At 39.4% G+C, this 21,996-nt stretch overlaps 1 protein-coding gene across 1 annotated transcript in view; it reads left to right on the top strand.

The window, feature by feature from the left end:
• The window catches only part of LOC108245997 (raftlin-like), a 138,978-nt gene extending 118,329 nt beyond the window's left edge, over nt 1-20,649 (top strand). Inside the window, exons 9-11 of the mRNA XM_025009884.2 lie at nt 7,433-7,536; nt 13,297-13,372; nt 14,484-20,649. Of these exons, the coding sequence (XP_024865652.2) occupies nt 7,433-7,536; nt 13,297-13,372; nt 14,484-15,116 (813 nt within the window). The 3' untranslated portion in view covers nt 15,117-20,649. The remainder of the gene's footprint in view (nt 1-7,432; nt 7,537-13,296; nt 13,373-14,483) is intronic.
• Nucleotides 20,650-21,996: the final 1,347 nt, after the last annotated feature.

Below are 21,996 nucleotides of genomic sequence, written 5' to 3'. Positions count from 1 at the left end.
TTTTTTTTTTTTTTTGGGCTCTTCTCTTTTTCCCCTGTTGCCTTAGCAAACAAAGAGAAAAATAATTAATCAATCAAAAAACACGATCAAAACATGTATGAAACATTGCTCATTAATCAAAGAATGAGAAGAGCAAACCTCAATACACAATTGCAATACCACTCCCGGCCAGGGGCGGCGAAGGCGCACCCTTAGTGGCACGACGCAGCTTCTACTATGAGTAGAGCAACGTTAGCACAACAAAACACAGAGGCTACAAACAGCCTCGGAAAAAGTTGGTCCAGGAGAAAAACGGGAGTGGAAAATACTCACAAACAACAGTCGAAGACTCACGGAACGCCAGAGGGGTGCCAGGGAAAACCAGCAGCCCAAATCAGCGCTTAAACGTGAGTAAATGGTGAAAAACCAACACAAACCGGCACAAGCTCTCAGTGACCAGGAGGATAGAAAGAGGGTGAGTGTGTGCACGCGCCTCATTCATATAGGATGGGACGCGCACCCACAGGTGTGATTAATTTGGCATAATGCTCCTGACCCGAGGGTTGTAGTCACATGGTTACAGGTTCACTGAAATGAAATAGAACCACATTGTCTCTTTTACCAAAACGGCCTCTAAATAATTTAGTAATAATGGTTTCTTTTTGAAAAGTGGCACCAAAATCCTGAGTTTCATTTATAAATCAGGAGAAAAAAATATATAAATATATATATTAGGTTTCACCGAAGCAAAACAAAATAGTTTCTCAGTATTTATTTATAAAACCAATTTTGTGTCGTGGATTTGACCTGATCCCCAAACATCCAGGCTTGATCCAAGTCTTTGTTTTATTTCCAGAAGAAGAGTTTAAACACTGACAAAAATAAAACAGAAACACTGAAAGGAGCTCAGCAGAGTTTTGCTTTTTAAATAAAGTAATTAAAGCCGCTTGCCTGACCTCAGAATCATCAGCTCGAGCTCTGAACTGATTGTACTTTGATTCCTGATGCTAAAGTGCACAATAAAAGCCACATGATGAACAGGAAGAAGTCCAGCAGCTGATCTTTTGTCTGCTCATCATGTATTATCTGGTTACAGATCTCATCCTGACTCAAACGTAGCCTAATGGCTTGTAAAAAGCTCCAGTCTGGATGCACTTTAAGATTTATTATTGTTGCAGTAATCCAGTTAGAAGCCTGTAAAAGGTCTCCGGAGGGATTAGGTAAGAAGAAATGAGCAGATAGATAAATAAAACAACATAAACGTCATGATTAAAAACGTATCCTGTGCTGTTAGTGATGTGTTTAGACCGTCTGCGTCGAACAAAAGCTCCAAAACATCGACGAGAGGGAACCTGTGATCCCAAAGAAGGAATCTTATGTGCTTAAGAGCGAAACAAGAACTCCATTTTTAAAGGTTATTATTATTTTTGAACTTTTAAAAGTGGATGCAGAATTCTCTGTTGCCGTGGCAACGCCTCGGGTTGATGGAGTCCGCATGTTCTCTTTTTAAAACTGTCTGCTTCATCATCACTGGACCCTGTTTGTGTCTGCAGACCTGTTGACCTCATATTCAGAACAGGTGGAAAACAGAATTATTATGGTTTGTTATGACTCCCGTGCTGAGGGGGAGGGAAAGAAAAACAACAGCCTGCGCCGGCTCACAGTGAACTCTGAACCCCAGCTTGACCCTCTGATATGGACCCGAAAACAAATCTCTCTCCCAAACAGAGCGGAATAGCGCTTTTCATCACCCGCTGCTGAAAGACGAAGGCAGACAATCATGTTTTTACCTGAAAGAAAAAACACACAAAAATGGCTCCAACTCAGAACATTTCACAAATATTGACCGAAAATTTGAAGTGGTTGCAGCTGAGACTGAACCCCAACAGCTAACAGATTCATAAAATCTTGTTGTTAGGTATTTGCAGTTAACTTTGTCTTTGTGTTAGCAAAATAACTCATGAACCACCGGATGGAGCTTAATAAAATATGAATAACTTTTGGAGTCAATCCAATTCAAGATGTCCATCAACATTAGCCAAAACAAAAACAGCTATAACTCGGTCATTTTTATTGATGTTGAGCTAAAATTTGAGATGTTAGAAGCTGAGAGTCATTCACAACACATGTTGTGTTTAGATGATTTTAGGTTAAAGCTCATGCATGAAAGGCAGCAGCTGATGGGAGTGCTGGGCTTTTATTTTAACCTGCTTCAAGATACAAACTCAGGATCAGATATCCTGATGCTCGACAAATCTAACGTTTGTTTGTTGAAACGTTTCATCTTTTATTCAAAAGACTTCTTCAGTCTGAGGAGCTGTTGCTGGTGAAACTCAAAACTAGTTGTTCACATACACAAAAAAAGGTCCATCCACCTAACGACCGAAAATCAGTATCAGATATGTTACTTGTACGAGTTATTCCTAACCCTTTGACAGTAAAAGGTAATGCAGGCTTTTTTCCTCTCTTTAATAAGATGCTTTAAAGCTGCAGTTTCTCCGTGCTCTTCCTACCCTCCTCTTCACTCGCAGATAACATCAACAGTGATGTGATGACTTTGTTTTCCAGACTCTCACTTCGGTGCTGGAGTGCTGATGCAGCGAGGTGGCCCCCGCATAATAAGTCAGGGGGAGCAGGAGAGCCGCACTCCAGGGGCTGTGATTAACTCTCACCTTCTCCAAAGAACAGCGAGCCCTTCCTGGAAAAATATTTCTCAATTTGCTGTCGGGGCAGACATAGAAAGCGAGCCTGACACGGAGTCACTGCTTCTTGTAGGAAGTAAAACTTGTGTAAATGAGGTCTGGAGCAGAGTTTTGTATCCTAATGATCAGGAACTCAGAGGGTGACGTGTGGCTGCTTTAGGGCTTTTTGTTCATGTTGTATCACTCTGATCGATAAGAAAACAGTGGAGTCGTGTGATGGAGTGGACTGAAGAGTGACTGCTTTGGAAGACGAGCTCTGCATCCTGATCAGCCTCCTCTTCCTCAGTGCTGGATGCAGCTGAACCTGATTGCTGAGAACTCTTCACAGATGTGTGACTGTGTTTCTGTGGTAAATAAAAGGGTTTTGGCAGCAGTGGGACATATTAGTTGTCTTTATGGTTTCTCTTTCAGTGTAACCAGTGTTGCTGTAGATAACTGGTGCTTTTCATCAAGATAACATATCTCCTGACTTCATTCTTGTTACTTCCAGTTTCAGCAGTCAAACAGTGTTTCTTTGCTCACCAAATGCCTCCTTTTTTTGTTTTTGTCTGTGATGCATTTGTTTCTGTTGACAAAATACCTCACGACTCTGCAAAGATTTTACTGAAACTCACAAAGAAACACTGGATGTGCATCTAAAACTGATTAACTTTTGGAGCCACCCCATTTCAACATGGCTCCCGCAGCTTATTGACCTTAGGAAACAAGGACAGCTATAGCTCTGATATTTTTACAGATATAGAAGTAAGATTTGAGGTGGTAGTGGCAAAGAGTCTTTCTCAACTTATACTCCAAGCACTAACAGATTGCAGAAGATCTTTGCTTAAAAGGCACTGAACAATATTCAGTCCTTTAAGGAACACTAAGCATGTCAGTTCAGGTGGAAAATAAGGCAAACTCAGTGTGCTGACTCATGATGTGAGTTTAAAAAAAAACAAAAATAAAAGCTGATGTGGCAGCAAAAAGCTAACCACAAACTAAACCCAAACATGAACGAAACACTGGAGGAACCAGACAACGTGTGAAATCAACAACAGACCAGAAAATAAGTGAAGGGGATGAGTGGGTTTTAAAGGCAGAGGGTAATTAGGGGAAGTGGGCACAGGTGAGTGATTACAACCTGGATCAGGTGAAGATGGGCGTGGCAGGAAAACGAGATAAACTGAGGAGAAGTGAATGCAAAGACAAAGACAAATGACAATTAAATGACAAAATACAAGAAACAATAAACCCAAACTTAAACATGAAAAATAACAATAACCCCCAAATCCTGACAAAGTCTAATTTATTCTGGTTTTAGCCACTGAAATACTCAGTTATAAAAACAATTTTAACTGATAACGGTGTCATTTTAATGCCAGTTGTCACATTATTTTATTATAAACCTTCTGCAGCTGACTATAACACTTAAATGTTGCTTATTTGACTTTATCCTCTGATCGTCTTATTTTACTTTTTATGCTTTTGGATTTTTGGACTCTTGTCAGATTTTTGACTTCCCTCCATCTGCTCTGTCTTCTGCTCAGACTGCCTGGGTTTAACCCTTTCGGCATTAAAAATAACAAAAATGTACGCATCACTTGCAAATACCCTAAATCTTGATACGATTTGTGCCTGCGACAGGTTCTGCATCCAAACATATCAAACACTGACAGCACCAGCATGCTTCGGGGTGTTTTTACACCGTGACGTTTCTGCAGCAGAATCTTTTTACATCATAATTACTTAGTTACGGTACTAAATACTGTAGTTCGAGTCCAGCCAGGCAAGCTGAACTGAATTTAAACAAAATACTTTAATAATAAAACATGCGACTGACATTGCAGCAAGAATACAACAAAACAAAATACTGATATTCCTTCCAAATTAAAAAAAATAAAAATAAAATCCTGTCATTTTCATTAGACATCAAAATACAAATGTTTTCACTTGGGGAGAGATCAGAAATCAATATTTGGTGCAGTAACCCTGATTTTTAATCCCATCTTCCATGCAGCGTGGCAAGCTCTCCACCGGTCTTTTTTCTTTGCTGTTCGGTGACTTTTTACCCTCCTGGAGCAAAAATTCAATCAGCTCAGCTGTTTGGCGGCTCGTGACCGTCTATCTTCCTCTTGATCACATTCCAGGGTTTTCAGTTGGGTTCAGGTCTGGAGACTAGGCTGGCCCTGACGGGGTCTGATCTGCTGGTCCTCCGTCCACACCTGAACCCCGTTAAACACCTGAAACTCACTGTAAACCACTGCCAGCAGAGCTGGCTGTAAATGCTGGAAGCAGGATGAGTGGATGAGTAACAGGTGAGATGATTAACAGATGAGGAGCTGCTGTGAGAGCAGCAGGGGGAAAAACACAGAAACTAAAAATTTAAACGACGCAATAACAACCTAAAACTTACAACCATGGCAACAAACAAAGAAAAAGTTTTGAGTGATTCTGTTTTTGTTTAGATAATTTCCTAAAGTGAAGATTGAGCAGTCGGAATATGAGTTTGGTCACCAAAATTCAAAGAAATTAATCAAGTGATAAAACATTTATCGTGTCTGAAACTGACATGTGTTTTATTACTTATATTGAGTAATTTGCAGACATTGTTGGTGAGACACCTGTGAGGCTCTAATCTGTTAACATGGAGTCAAAATGAAAGTCACGATCTTCTGCGCACACAGATCCCACGCCGTTCTGACCTCACTGAGTGCTTTTATCTTAGTCAATAAATGTTTCCCACAAATCAATGGCATGATTAACTCCTTGAGATCAGTGTTTCTCAAAACAAAAGTACATTAATTAAACTGACTATCGGCCTCAAAGGTGCATATTTTTGTTTAAATGAATTTAAAAGTATCACTCCAGAGCAGCACTCACTTATTTAAATATAGACAAATCTGGCTGTAAATTTAAATTAAAGATAATTTATCTATAAGGATAAAATTGTACATGTTTTTTAATTAATGAAAGAATGCAGATGGTTTTCCACATTGCGTGTTAAAGCTTTAAACAGAGATATTGGATCAACATTTACAGCCTGTTAAAGAACGTAGTTACCTTAATTCTTAAATTAATTAATTAATTAAACCAGGTAAACCCCGTTGAGATCAAGATCTCATTTTCAAGAGGGACCTGGACAGAAATATGCAAAACACAGCAACCTGGTTACAAAATAAAACTAATTAATACATATACACAAATATAAAACGGGAAAAAGCAATTTAAAAACAATGACACTGTTTAGTAGCCTCTCATTGTCCTTAATTCAAGATGGCCGCCACAGCTTGTCAAAATAAGCCTATACAAAAATGGCCAAAACTAAAGTCAGGTTTACATATATTGAACAAAAGTTGGTCGTATCTGAGAGACATCCTGAACAAATACTGCGTTCTGAGATCGATTTACTGCACAACATCTTTACAGTCAACACTGCCTGTTAGCAAAATATCTCATGAATCATTGGACAAAGTAAATAATTGGATGCACGTCTGCATCTGACTGACATTAGGAGTCAACCCAAATCAAGATGGTTGCTCCAACTAATCTACTTATACCAAGACAGAACACGGTTCTCAGATTTACAGATAATGAGGTAAAGGATGTGTGGTAGTAACTGAGAGTTATCCTCAATCAGATACTCTGAGCTCTATCGCGTGCCTGGAGTTTAAAATTAGTGCTAATTTAAACATGAGAACATTAAGAACGTGAAAAGCGGCGCTGACTGCATGCTTTATCCTCAGCTGGTGTCAGATCATCAGCCCGGCTGTTACAGATTTGAGGTTGGAGGTGGGTTTAGGAACAAACACGTGATGGCTGGTGGAGGTAAATGAACAGCAGCTTTAAATAAAGATGATTCTCACACTTTGGAGAGCAGTCATGATTAACGTCGCCTGTGCAGGTGTGACAGTTGTTCAAACCTCAGTTGATCTGTGAGCTCTGAGCAGACTCTGTGAAGATCGGCGGCGTACTTTGCTTCGTGTCTCGACTCATCTCAGTACTCCTGTTGCACCATTGAGAGTTAACGGTCTGGAAATAACGTGCTGAGATCCTTCCCTCGGTTTCACTCACGTCTGGCTGCTTTGCATCATTCATTACGTTAGCGTTCTGTAGAAAAGTTATTGGGGTTTGTGTGTTCGAGACGTCTGAGTGACACGCGTTGTGGTTTTTCATTTTCAGCATGGCACGACGAGAAACCACACACGCTTCCTGTATGAATGGAGTAGGTGTGTGCGTTCCTTCAGTCAGACGTCAAAATGACTGTTAAAATGTTTGGTTTAAATCAATGCTTGTGGCCCGTTTCTTGTAATTGTGCAAACACAGTTTAGTGCGAAGTGAGCGGTTGTGTGTGAGCAGTCTGTTTGCTGAAGGACTGCTGAGAAACATTTGTCAAAAATAAAGATGGTTTCCGTCTTGACTGGTGGCAGCAGGGGAGTTTCTGTGGCGGTTGATTTATGTCACAGGATTTACACTTTTTTTGTCTCTGTGTGTTGCTTTAAAAACACAGACAGCACACATCTGTTACATTAAAGCCATCATTTCTGTCAGCCCTGCCTGGTAACATCAGCTGAAATATATACCTTTCCTCCCAGTCTGATTGTGTCTCTTATTAACTTTGGTACCTCACAGCTCTGTAATCACAGAGATGAACAGACTCTGCAGCTTTTTACACGCGCTCGTTGTGTTTCAGGGAGAACAATGAGGATTAGGCTGAAGTTTCGAGCCGTTTAGCTTGATTGCAGCTTGTAACAGACGTGTTGTTTTCTCTGCAGGGTTTGCAGGTGAAGGCTGATTACGTTCCTCTGCTTCAGTCTCTGGCCACATATGGATGGAGACTCACCTGCGTGCTGCCAACTCCTGTAATCAAGACTAACAGGTAATCATTCTTTTATTTGACTTTAACTGGGGAGGAAGAGTAATATTTGACCTCCACCGCCCCCTGTTGGCAGCTGGGAGAAGTGCAAGAACAGGAATCTTGTCAGTCCTGCTGCTGACACCCACAAATACTTCACATTTTAGACTTTTATATTTACTAAAATCAATTTGTTTAGACGTTACCATATTTTGCTGATCACAAAAACACTCACATGTTTCCACCTTTTGTTTAGATTCATAATAAATACAAATAAAAAGGACTAGTTTTTTTAATGAGACTAAAATTCTGTAAATACTTAAACAGATATTTCTCGTTTGGACTTTCATCTACTACTGATTTAGTTTTGTAGACAATCAAGTGACCTTTAAAAAACACAAAAATGACTATAATTCAATCAATTAAAAAAAATTAAAACATTTAGTGTGACATATTGCATGAGAAAAACATCTACAGCTCCATTTCTCTACGTAAGATGAACTTAGACTAAAACTCTGACATGAAAGGTGGCGGGTGATATGCATTCCTTCAAGGGATGCAACCTTTTAAGTCTCTTAGTTAAGTATTAAATTAAAGAAAAGTCTAAAATTTGCATTTATGTACATGAAGATATAGAAATGTTTCAATTTTCTTATGCATTTATGCATATTTCTTATGCAGAAGGTGTATATTATATCAAGTATTATAGTAAGTAATGTTGCTTTCTGCAAGCAGATGTAGCTGGACAAGCATTAATCTAACGTTGGAATAGGGAGACACCATTAATCTGCAACTTTTTTTCAGGATGAAGTTCTGTACCAACTGTTTTCAGTCATTTGCAGCTGAAAAAAAAAGTTGAAGCTGAAAACCTTTGAATCAGCTGATTCTGGTAAACTCACGCTAAAAATATAAAACAGGCAGAAGTTCCTGCAGAAATCTGAGACAACATTTCGTAGCATTGAAGCTGAAGCTCCTTCGGTCTGGGCCGAGCTTCGAGCAGCTGCTGCAGCTGTCTGTGCCGACGAGCAGCAGCTCTGTTCGGTGGAAAAATCTCATCACAGAAACGAAGGCCGCGCTGACCCATCGCTTCCAGCTGCTGTGTGAGCGAACATCCGCTTCTGGTCAAAGACCCAACATGTTTCAGACACGCTGAAGAGCTTCGAGTTCTCATCCAAGTCCTGCAGAGTTAGATAATGATTCAGAGGAATAACAAGAGAAACGTAAACATATAGCATGAAAGTAAACACTCACTGTTTATAGTCATGTAGTTAATTAAAGACACTTTCACAAAAGCTTGGCTTGTATAAAGGTCATTGTGCATCAAACAGCTGTGAAACTGTTTCCTACATTTTAATATAAAATAGCTACACCAAAAACTTCTAATTGCAATTAAATTAAAACGAAAAAAAAAAAACTGCCACTTGAGCTTGAAAGGAAGTGCATTTTATTACTGAAATGTCTGTATATCAGAAGGACACTGAAGTGGCAAAATATTAAGGTTTAATGACTTTTTAAATAAAATAGTTACTTTATTTTTTTAAAAATATCTAGAGAGCCATCTCATATCTGTCTGCAGCAAAACAGGTCTGATGGAAACACCATCATTTGTTTGAAACCAGCCTTCTGCAAAATTAAACTTTTATTTCTCATCTTCTGGTATCTTCTCAGTCATTAGGTCATTAGGACTGGGAGATAAAGTCAGAGAGGACAGACTGAGATGGTTTGGACATGTGCAGAGGAGGGACAGAAGGATGTTAGAGACAAAGAGGACAGACTGAGATGGTTTGGACATGTGCAGAGGAGGGACAGAAGGATGTTAGAGACAAAGAGGACAGATATGGATGCAGTTAGAGAGGACATGGAGGACAGAGGACAGAGTTAGATGGAGGAGGACTCGCTGTGGAGACCCCTGAAGAGGGAACAGCTGAAAGAAAAAGAAGAAGTTCAAAATTCAGAGAGAGGTCCTGCAGATTATGCAAGAAAATTAAGAAACCTCACAAATGTTTTGAGACATTTTGGAAACCTCCTCATAAATACTGTTCACAGTTTGCCACCAAAAGTCTCCATCAGCTGCAAACACGTCAGATCAGAGCTCAGTGTCTGTAAACCTGACGGAGTTACAGCCACTTTTGTGTTTGCTTAGTAAATAAAATAAAAAGTTCTTATGGAAGCTTTTTACACCAGTTTGATCCAAAAGCTCTTTATGCAAAGCAAACGAGCTGAGACAGAACCTAATGGGCATGTCCAATGCAGAAAACTGAATCTAAAAAGTATTTTGACTTTAATTCACGTGAATGGGCACGCCTTCCTGTCCATATTCAGTCCTCTTTGCATGCATTTGTTAAAGGAAACAGGAAGAAGAGGAACAGGAAGCTCGGGAGGAAAATGTAAAGAGACTTTAACCCTGTTTCCTCTAAACCTTACCTTTGGAAAGGTTTTGTTGCAGCCAGTGTGGCTCATTCAGAGCTTATAAAGGCTGCAGATTATCCATCCTTTAGTTTGAAAAAGCTCTGCAGACTCTGACACGTGCAGCATTTCCATCAGTACAGTGAAGGATTATTTGCTCTGCCCCCACCTTAGCCAGTCATGTTTACTGCTCCTTCACAGCTTGACTGATTAATTACCTCTTTATTCTTCACCCTTTGTTTTGTTTTTTTTCCAGCTACCCCCTTCTCTCATCTTTTTCAAAATGCCACAACACAACAGCACAACAAGGCTAATTAATCAGCGTCGGCCTAGATACAGTCTGAGCTCATTTCTCTCTGTGCCTCGAACAATATTCTGCACAATGAAGTAATGGTTGATGATCTACTCACAGCCATTTACACTTGTTTTTATGGCGACTTCTTCATTTTTAACAAGAAGTTTGCAAATTTGCTGTTTGTAGTCTGAGGCTGCACTTCATCTGGAGGGGTCGGATGAGTGTCAGCGGTGTCTGAAAATAATGCAAACGGGTGCTCAGCAGCTTCTCCACACAACATTAATTCTTGTAGTTGTCTGAAAGCGGGTGTTCGCGTTCGCCGTGTTCAATTAATGTAGATGGTAATTACATTTTAGAGCCATTTACTAAAGTTAATGTAGATTTCTCTGCAATAACTGATGAACAGTAAACAACAACAACAAAGAGAGTTCACACAAAGTTCCTGTTTAGGTTACTGCTGGTAAATAAATATGTTATACCTGATTTCTTTGTAAAAGAAAGATTTGCATAATTGGACCTGCATATTAAGTGTGTTTTAGAACCTCAATTCTGATAAAGGTGTGACATTGTGTAAAAATGTAAATAAAAACAGAATGCAATGATTTTTGAATCCCGTAAACCTATAATTTATGTTGAAACAAAGAAATTGTACCATTTATAGGAAACCATAAAACAATTTTACAATTTATCTCAAAAAACACATCTCAAAAAAGTTAATCCAGATGTTTCCCTTTGTGCAGCATCTCCTCTTCTTCTAACATCAGTCTGAAAACATCTGGACCAGAGGAGAGCAGCTGCTGGAGGTTTTACAGCAGGGGTGTCAAACCCAGTGATGCAAGGGGGCAAAATTTAAAATTTGCTCCTAGCCAAGGGCCAATCACGATCAATATTTATTAAAAATTACATAGATTAATTGGTTTTAGACGTATTATGTCAAATCATTCATATAGAAATATCAATGACCTTTTCCCAGTTACAGATTATACAGAATTTAGAGCAAACATACTTTAATGAACACAGACAAATAGATCAAACTTCAAAAAGCTCATCATTAGCTGTCATTTCTTACGCCTCACTCAGCTTTTAAATGAACTTTTTAACATTAAAACAGATTTTTATTAAAAAGCCATCAACAAAAACCTGATCATACAGAAATTAAAACTATATATTGTTGGCTTCTAAGTCACTGTCAAGAGAAAACTTCACTAATTAGGCTCAGTTTTTTAAAGCAAAATAATATTCAGAGACTCGATCTGAACCAGATTAGAGGGCCGGATGAAATGTTACAGAGGGCCGGATCTGGCCCGCGGGCCTTGAGTTTGACACGTGTGTTTTACAAGGAATGTTGTCCCATTCTGTCTGTAGAGGATTCTAGCTGTTTAAAAGTCAAACAACTGTACAACTTTGTAGTTAAAACATTTGATCTGTTCACTATGATCCACTGTGGTTAAAATTAGGGTTTGTGAGATCTGCAGATAATTGCATTCTGTTTTTGTTAACATTTCAAACAATGTTCCAAGTTGTTTTGGCATTGTGGTTGTACTTGAAATGTCTGTTTGTTGATCAGGGTTGCAGTTTTTCTAACAGATGAAATCATCAACAGGTACATTTAAGGACAAAAAAAAACCCAACAGGCTGGTGCGTTTCTATACAGCATGAAGTTATAAAAGTGCAGCAGACAATAACAGCCAGGAGTCGGTTCGGTGAAGGACTGTAATTTTCTCAGATATCAAACTCTTTTCTGCTTTAATGGGCTGGGGCTTTTTGCTGGTTAGTTATCAGCTTTGATTCACCGGGAAAGCATCCAGCATTCTTGACAGCCTAGAAAATAGCTTATGGATAAAAGGTGGAAGGAAGGAGGTAATGGAAGAGGAGCTTTGGATGGTTTAGATAGTGAGCCCTCTGCAAGTCCATTTGATATTGAGAAGGGGAAGATTTGTAGCAGATTTGAAGGGTTCTGCAGCAGTCGTAAACCTGCCATCTTTCCTCCTGTGTGGATGAACAGGCAGCTCAGCTTCAGGAAGCAACCAGTTTTTTCCCTTTCTCCTTATTCTGTGTGCATGTGTGGCTAAACTTGCATCAGATTGCAGCACAGGCCAGAATAGCTCCTTCACAGCCACATGCAGTGATAGCAGGAGAGAAATACAGCAAATAACAGAAACAAACAACAAAACAAGAGGTAAGAGTCCAAAACTGGCAGCTATTAGTGACAATGTATTTAGCTGAGAAAAGAGCCGTGCATGATAAAGATGAAAGCGTATGAGAGACAAAACCCACTCAGAAACAAATCTGAATTTTTTTTACTTCTATGATTAGTCTGTCAGAGCAAGTACTTGTATGGATGATCCGTCTCCAAACACAGGAGTGTGACATGTGCAGAGGATGGAGGATTACAAAGTAGCACACAGAAGACGCTCACAAGTTGCCCTCTCTGTTCTCCTGCCAGATTAAAACATAAAGCACAATAAAAGAAGGAGAAATGACTCTGACAGATGACAGCAGCGAAGAGGCTGAGCTACAAATCTGGGCCTTTATCCTGAATCTGTCAGATGAAAGTGTGAAGCATGAGCAGTCATGTGACTATCCTGATGGATGGCCAGAGTGTTTGTTATCACAGGAAGTGCATTTTAAAACCCAAAACTACAATAAATGATAAAAAAATGTGCTCAAGGTTAAACCCAATCTCATTCTTGTGTTATTTTCTTTAAAACACTTTAAATAAAAAGATTGCATACTGTCAGAGCTTCAAACTAAGATCATCTCATGTTCAGCTGTAGCTGTTTTGATCAAACCTAAAAAATAATCATCCCATACGATCTGCTGGAGCTCACAGTATGTATTGAAGACAATGCTCAGCCACCACCACACCAAATTTAGCTGAGAAATAGTCATTTTTGTGTCTGAATGTTGAACTGGGTTGACTTTAAAAGTTAATCAGCTGTGGATGATCACTTTCTGAAAGTTTTATTCAAATCCACACTCAGGCAAAAACATTATTACCCATCTTCCACCTTTCAGAGGCATGCAATAATAAAGAAGTTTTTGATTAAAGAGACTGATTATTTCTTCTTCTCATCCTTCAGTGATGGAAGTCTGTCCACCAAACAGATCGTTTTCCTGCAGAGACCCGTCCTGAACCGTAAGAGGAAGGAGTCCAAGGTACACGTCTCGTTGTATTTCTTCACCATCTAAGACCAGAACCCGTCTCCTCGGGTGGCTTTGTTCCACTCAGACAAACACATCGCGGCTGAATTAGAAGCAGCGCTGCTCTCTTTCAGATATGAGGAATTCTCCGGCAGCAGACAGGCGTGTTATTCTGGGAAACCGGGGGTGTTAATGCTTTTCTTGTCGACCCCAAATAGCTGTGATAACCTCTGAGGTTAACCTCTCTTTGCAGCGGAATGAATCCATGCTGATGCTTTGTGTGACCTGAATTTAAACTCGCATCACAGGAGCGAATCTTAGAGACCTCAGGACGTATAGAAGCGTCGTTGTTAACAAGATTTTCTTACAGATGCAGATAAATTTGTTACACAAACATAAAAAGTAAAAAGCTTGTGTGACTGAAGCCAGAAACCTCCAGTTTTGTTTCATCATCTCAACCTTTTGCTGGTTTTGGCTAAAATTTTGCTTCTTTTATCATTTATCTTGCAGGTAGCATTTTGCTTATTAGCTTTTAGTTTTTACAGCTTGTTACCTTTAAATAAGCTCAATACTAATTAAGGTCAAACACATGACAATAGTCTCTTTAAAGGTACCAGTATCTATCTATTCTATTTAAGCATAGCTTTGTAAAATAAACTGTTTATTTTCACTGTTTTTGGTTTATTTCATCACATACTAAAGGCATGCAGATATACATTAGATCATTGATTTTAACTGAATCGCTTTTCATAAAAAATGAAACACTGGTTCAACGAGCTGGAAGGTTTCCAACAGATTTATTGGTGTCTGGATGTGTTTTGTTGTTTATATCAGTTCTGTCCATCCCTGCAGTCTCTGGAAACCTTTAGAAGATCTTCATGTAACCGCGGCTATTTCCCGTTTTAATTCTGTCTGCTTGTTTGGTCAAACTAAAGGCCCTTCAGGCCATCAATTACTCCCCTTGCAATGCCTGCAATTTCCTGCTCAAACTCATTTTGAATTAAGTAGTTATGCCTGTGCAATATCAGCGCCCCTGTGATACGTTCTTAATTAAGCCTGTGTGTACTGCTTTGTGGCCAAAAGTTGTTGTTTTTTTTAAACTAACACGCTAATGTAAATGTTTCAGAAATTAATCTTCAAGCCCCGGAGCAAGTCCAACAAGAACTGCATCAAAGAAACGACGAAGAACAAGAAGAAGAAGACAACAGCTGAGAAAGATTCTGAAGATCCTAAGATCCTCAACGACAGAGGAAAAAACGAAGACGACAAGAGTGTGGCTGAGAGGGGGAACGAGGCACAGATGGAGGCAGCAGGAGAAGGTGAGAAAGAAAAGAAGAAAAGGTGTGAAGAAGATAAAAAGATTGATGGTGGGATTGAAATCAGCATAGAGACTGTCACAAAGAAGGATGGAGCAGCTGAAAGTGAAAACAAAAAGGCTGAAAACTGCACTGAGGAAGAAGAGAAGATAACTCTGGATGGAGAGGGATCAAAAGAAAACGGAGAGCCTTTGGGGAACGAAGAAGTCAAGGAGGTCACAGAAACCGTTGTGACTGTTGAGACTCAGAGCGAGACCAAAGAAAAAGAGCTTGAGGAAGTTCAAAGCGTGATGGAGAATGGGATAGAGACAGAGAGAGAGAAAGATGAAGGTGAAGAGGATCAAATCAAAACAGAAGAACCAGCGGAGGTGGAGGTCATTGCCAAGGAGACTGTGGCAGACCCACAGGCCACGAATCAAAGCCCAGCAGAGGCTCAAGAGTAGCACCAAGCAGCTCAAAGTCAAGGTTATTCCCCACCCTACCTCTGAAATTCCCCCTCCTAAAACAACCGGTTCACAGTGATGTCCCCGATTCATTATTAAGGGGCTCTGGTCCCCAATGCTGCAGCATCCTCAAAAACCCATCTTTCATTAACAATTCCCCCAAATCCTCCAACTGCGTAGCTTTTTCATGCAACAGACATCAGTCCTTCTGTATAACCGATCAAACTGAATGTATGTGGGCTGTCCTGTGTGGAGACACTGGATTAGGATTAACAAAGATCAGAGAGGACGCAGGAAGACCTGGCCGTGTCCTGCAGATCAAACTTTTGCAGTTAAATCAGAAAATGCTTAACTGAGGAAAGCAGGTGTGTGTTATTTCTTTCAATTCCCTGTAAGAGTACAAACTTTTCCAAGGAAGCAGAAAGGTTTGCAAACAGGAATTCACAACGAAAATAAATCTTCTAAATCAAATCTTGCAGCTACTGTTTTTTTAGAGAACACAGTAAATTTAGAGATTTGGATGGTGCTCGTTAAAACGCAACTCAATATCACGTTAACTCTATGTCACCAACAGTTTAAGAAGTTTTTTTGTTGCGCTACATTACGGTGTGACCAGGTCTTTCAGGAGATAAGGGAGCACTGATTGTTTTTTGTTTATTTTGAGTGTAATTAAGTGTGAGATATTGACAGGAAGCACAGAGCTTTGAGAGCTTTTGTGGTTTTGTCAGGGATTTTTTCCACAGATAAAGTACCAGTTTGGTCTTGTTTAACCCTCTCAGGCTCAAATTAAGTTCTAGTAACAGGAAAAATCAGATATGTTGTTGCAACGCCTTGAGAGGGTTAAGAAGCTGAAAGTCAAAAAATCAGCTTTTAAATATTGTGAAGACAGAGGCGTGCCTCATCCACCTGACTGACACTGTTAGGGTACGGAGGAAAAGGTCTGCCCAGGCTTGGATCAAGTGCTGTATTTTTCAAAAAAGGGTTCAAGAGTGAGAAAATCTTTAAATGCCACCCTTGCATTTTTGTGCTTTTTAAAACTATGATGTCATATAAGCACCTCTAATCTAACCTTTGACCCTAAACATGACAGACGTAACAACAATAAGCACAGATTGGACACTTGCGTTTGTGCTGCAGATGCTAGTTTCTTAATTAAAGCAAAACCTTCTTATCCTGTTTTACTTCAATGAGCAGACAAAGCTTAACAAAGCAAAAACATCTAACTACACCAAATAATCTACGGCCAAAAAGGGTTTTATCATTTTACTGAACTGTCAAGAATACAAAATAAAACAAAAAATAGTTACAGTTTGTTGTCAGTCCACAAAAAGGATTTGGTTCTTACCCTCATATTTGTCACCTTTGTCCTTTTCTTCTTATGTTCGCAGTTCAAACCATAATACAGTGGTGTCCAATCCTGGTCCTGGAGGTCCTCCATCCTGCAGGTTTTAGTTGTTTCTCTGCTCTTCAGCAGGTCTTCAAGTTCTCCAGAAGCCCTGGTTATCACTCACTCATTTAAACCAGGTGTGTCAAAGAGGGAAACCCCTAAAACATGCAGGACCAGGATTGGACACCACTGATATAATATATATACAGTCTATTTCATATAGTCTATGGTTCCGACCACTGAAGTAACGAAATGCTAAAATGGCCACGATGCAAGGCAACATTTTTAACAGCCATCTTAAGAAGAGTCACTCTGCGCTGTTTACATTTCGAAGCCCCACGTTGTTAACACCCGGTGCTTTATGTTGTTATCAGTTCAGAAACACTTAAAAATACCCATATTTTACTTTAAAAAGCACACAATGCATTATGTGAAAACAGAGGACAGTATTCTGTAATGAACAGTATTATTGGCACCAAAACACCAACAAGATTCGTTACCATTACTGTGATAAAATGACCAATTTCTGTAATTATTCTAACCAGACCAGAACGTAACTGCATTTTACGCAACTTAGTACTTTACATGTCTGCTTAGTCTAACCAGATCTTAACTTAATTAGACTAATAACTTAGAGAGAGGTGGGTGAAACAGCAAAACTTTTATGTCACAATTGTTTTTACAGTAAAGTAACAATTACAGTTTTATTCCAGTTTTCACAAACATTGTTAACAGCTTTGCTTTTAATGTTTTGCAAATTAATAAACAGTGCCTCCAAACCTTTCCTATTTAAAAACAAAAAAAAATCTGTTTTATTTAGGCAAAATAACATGCCTGAACAGATTTTATTACTTCTGGATATTTAGCAACAAGCAGACATGTAATGTCTGTCAGTAGGAACAAATAGATAAAAACTGAAAAGGTCACATTTTTATTGATTTATGGACTAATTTGGCTGTAACTAAGCATGCCCACAGAGCTCCATGCAAAATGGTGTCACTTATTCTCATCTCGTTAGCACACATTATGGTTCCTACCTTCATATGCATGCTCGACACCGGTGTAAGCTCCTGGCGGTGTTACAGCGCCACATCCAGGCCTGGCGTAGCTACTACAGCATTTTTTGCGTTTCCGTGTGGATGACAACGTTGTAGAAACAGTCCCATTTACAAATAAAATGATTGCTTCGGGGGAAATAAATGTTTCTGCGTGGACACGGCCTGAGTCCAGAGGACTGGTTGAGGTGATGGGAGAGGCATTTGTTGCGACAGGCAATCCAGAAAAGACTGAGGGGATAATTGTTTACTCTGAGCTCTAAACGATCAAGTGCTTCAAAGAGAGCCGATAATCACTCTTTGGTGAGGTGAGCTAAGCTCATTTTGCATACAGAATGTTCCGTATTCAAGCCAAGTCAGACGAGGACGTGAAGTTCAGCTGAATGTTTGCACTTCAGGTATTTAGACATACCCAGCTAGCTTTACCTACAGTTCCGAGGACGCATTTCTGCACAAATTTGTGCTCTGAACTCTGAGGAGCAGCTGCCAGTAAAAGCAGTTGTCCGTGTTTAACACACACCGTGAGGTCAAGCAACCAGAAGTGAGTGAAATCTGAGGCACAAAAGGAGGTTTTAGTGAAAAATAAAGACCAAAACGCATGAGAGTGTCAAATAAAAGTAACGAATCGGCTCATTTAAAGGAACAGCCCTTTCTGTCCAGAATTCCCTACAGAATTTTTATTTCATCGTTTTACCTCCAGCTCTTTAAGCGCCTCTTACCAGACACCATTTCTGACATTAACCAAGTCCTAATGTGCTGTTTTTATGGCACCACGTAGCTTTCCATTTCAGAGGTGGAACAGGAGGAGACAGCGACGTTTACTGTGCCGAGTGCGCTCTGTGGCTCGCTAATGGACTTTGTCAGCGGGGGGATCTGTCAGTAATCATGCATTTATAATGGGGGTCACTTGTTGGGGGAGCTATTGACAACAAAACACCTCAACATGTCAAGCCTCACATTTAACAGTGATGTCACGGGGAACCACTTACACCGAAAAGGATGAGTTTGTGTTTGATTTTTGCATAGAAATAACTGACATTTTATCATAAAATATGTTTGATAAACTGATAAAAAAAAGTACCTGCTGTCCTGGTATAATTTGTCACAATTAGCATATTTTGTTTTATGATAATAAATGATGGTATGGTGAAGAAAAAAAACAGCTCTTCTCCGGAGAGAAGAGACGCTACAAACACAGATCAGTTATGCTGAACAAGTGCGATTCATTCACCCGCCGCTGAGATTTCTGTCAATGTAAAATGGCAAAATGTTTTTGTGTAGAGTAGAATATAAAACTGTGACCAGTGTAGCCTTATTACTATACTGTAAATGGCCCTCAACCTGCTATTAGAAGTGTTTTTAGAGGCATATTGGTGATTTAAGTGTTCCATGTTCGTTCTAGTCCAACAGGAAGGTGTTTTTCAGAATGTTGTTTCCTGTTTTATTACTAAAATTAAGAGCGAAGGGATAAAAGTGTTTGTCCATATGAAAGTATTATGTTTTCAATTCTTTTCTAACATGTCTTGAACATATTGTGAATGTTTAGTTTTCCAGTCGATGAAGGCTTTGTGTTGCCTCTGCGTTTCTGCTCAAGCTTGCAAAAAAAAGTAATTTCTTTTTAAAAAACGCTGACTGACGCTTTGAGCTACCTCCTGAGGGGCTGCCTTTGAGGGGTCGCCGCATGTGTGACCTCCCGAAGAATACGCTCCTCGTTCTGTCGCAGAGACCAGAACCGCGAGCATGAGGTCATCGCTAATGACAGACGAGGTCAAGGGTCATTTCTGAGTCAGAATGGATTTTCCACAGCTGTACAAACAGAAGACTGCACGAAAACACGAACAAATGACCAAATTTGTTACTCAATTAAAGTCATTTCTGCAGCTACTTTTAGCTGATTGAGTTTTAAAAGGCATTTAGTTTTGTTCAAGCATAAACAAGTAAAGATAAAACCAAACAAAGATTTAGCCTTTTTTTTTTAAAGAATGCATATCACATTTTATGTGTTATTAATGACTCTTAGCTTCTACTACATCAAATTTTAGCTCAGTACCTGTAAAACTGACTGGAGTTAAAGCCATTTTCGTGTTGGCTAATGTTGATCAGCATGACAGAGTTGTCTCCAAATGGTTAAAGACAAAAAATTCAAAAATATATTGTGCAATCGATTAGAGCTCAAAATATGTGTTGGAGATCAGTCTCAGCTACTACCACACTGATTTTTAGGTCAATATCTGTCAAACTAACTGAGTTATAACCATTTCTGGGTTTTTTTTTAGGTCAGTTGTTTAATTTCTAAGAGCTTCATTCAGATTTGTTCAGTGGTTCAGGACATATTTTGCTAACACACACACAGCAGCGAGCGATTAAGATGTTTATAGAATTAGCAGATCCTGGAAAATTAATTCGATAACGTGGTAAATCCAGGTGACGTGACAGTTTTTCAGCTCCCATTCCGGTTGGACGACTGGCAGAAGTTACAGCTGGATTATTGGGATTTTCTTCTTCTTCTTCTTTGGTCTGCTTTTCCATGAACACAGACAGGAACAAAGAATTTTATGTTTAATCAGTTAAACGATGCATGAAAACAAAGAGACCTTCAGCTAATATTACACTCAAATATACATTTTAGTGTTCGTGTAAAGAAGGTAACAGCTCTCTGTCTTACAGCAGCATAATTGTCTTAATAGTGGCGCTGGTGCAATCGCTCTTGCTATAAAAAAAAACAACATATTGGTTCATTTCCTGTGTGCTATTATGATGTGAAACAGACAAAGCAGAAATGACAGAACATGATACAAAAAGGATGCAGCCACTTTTTTCCCCTGTGTTGTCACTTTAGCTTGCTCACAGCCTCTGGAAAATGTATTCTTAGATTTTTTTTTATTATTTGTCTCTGACGTGAGTATTTTTTTAATCACCTCAGCTGCCATCTTGAATGTCACGTATCTTTGATCATGTGCTGTTCTCACTTGCGTTGATGTCGAGAAAGAAAAAGTAATCTTTATCTTTGCTATCCTGAGTATGTCTACATTCCTACTGTCCCTGACATCTGTACAATTTGTATATTATAAAATGATTTATATTTAATGTGTACATGTGTCTTTGCTTCTTTTGTTTCTCTTTCAGACAGATTTTTATTCTTTATTTCTAGAAATTATCATTCAGCTTTAAATTCTCTAAGAGTGAATTTAAAGCTGAATTTAAATTTTTATAATAAACATCAACAAATATTTAATGCTTTGCAAATTTGATAAAATATTCCTGCAGTTTTTTTAATATTAAGCATGCAGCAGCCTTGTATTGCTAATAACTGCAGGCCTGGGGACAAACCTGACTTGCAGCCTGAAGTTTGATGTTCCCAGAATTCTGACTTTCAAGAGAAATGAAATGCAGCATTAATTTAATCTGCTGCTGAATTTGTTAACGACACATATTGAATTTTAAAATCTTGTTTTTTTGTTTTGTTTTAATATGAAGTTCTCTGTTTTATTTTGTGTTCAGAATGCTGAGTTATAAAACGACACGAGGACAGCTTAGACTGCGGCATCAAGATGAAACTTATAAAATTGAAAGGAAAGAACTTTCTTTTAAATCTGCTCTGATTAAACCTTCATCACTGCTTGAACCTTAAAACACATCAACTCAATACGATTTACTCTGCAACGACACCATAATCCATATTTTTCCATCTTCGGATCCAAACAATGCCATTCAAACCCGAAGCTGTCCCTCGTGTGCCAATATTTCATGTGAAAACACAAACCAACATAATATCCCTGCAGTGTTTATGAACTAGATTATATTTACAGTTGAGTCAGCGCAGCTGGTGTGATCTATAAGTTACGAGCTGCGAGCCCAGGGGAGCGGAAGGTCATTAAGTAGACGGCTTTGCCTCCAACCAAAACCCCAAACATCATATCCATTCTGTTCACTACGGGAGGCGTTAATGGCTCTTTAGGCAGACTGGTGAGCCACTGGAGAGCTGCTAAAAGATGGTCAGAAACACAGCAAGCCTGCGGTTTGGGATATTAAACTCCTGACCTGGGGCGTTTCATCACCAAGGTTCCACTCTGAGACCCAGAGGTAATGGTACTCAGTGGTGTGCTGAGTGCAGGCTGGTTTAAATAATAAAGTTTGCTGGAAAGTGAGAAAAATGTTTTTATGACTGGAACGGTGTTCAGGTAGAGGTTCGGTCTGACTTAGCTGTAGGTTTCTGCACCCAGTGGGCTTATAAGGTCCAGTAGGAGTTGGAACGAGCGCCACTTTGCCTGGTTGGTGTTAGTCTGACTGATTCACTGCACTCCTCACATCTGATCCACTGCACTGCTAACATCTGATCCACTGCACTCCTAACATCTGATTCACTGCACTCCTCACATCTGATCCACTGCACTGCTAACATCTGATCCACTGCACTCCTCACATCTGATCCACTGCA

Source organism: Kryptolebias marmoratus, linkage group LG16, assembly GCF_001649575.2.
Source record: "Kryptolebias marmoratus isolate JLee-2015 linkage group LG16, ASM164957v2, whole genome shotgun sequence".
Classification (NCBI taxonomy): Eukaryota; Metazoa; Chordata; class Actinopteri; order Cyprinodontiformes; family Rivulidae; genus Kryptolebias; species Kryptolebias marmoratus.
The sequence above is the reverse complement of the archived record's forward strand: the minus strand, read 5'-3'. Positions and strand labels throughout refer to the sequence as shown.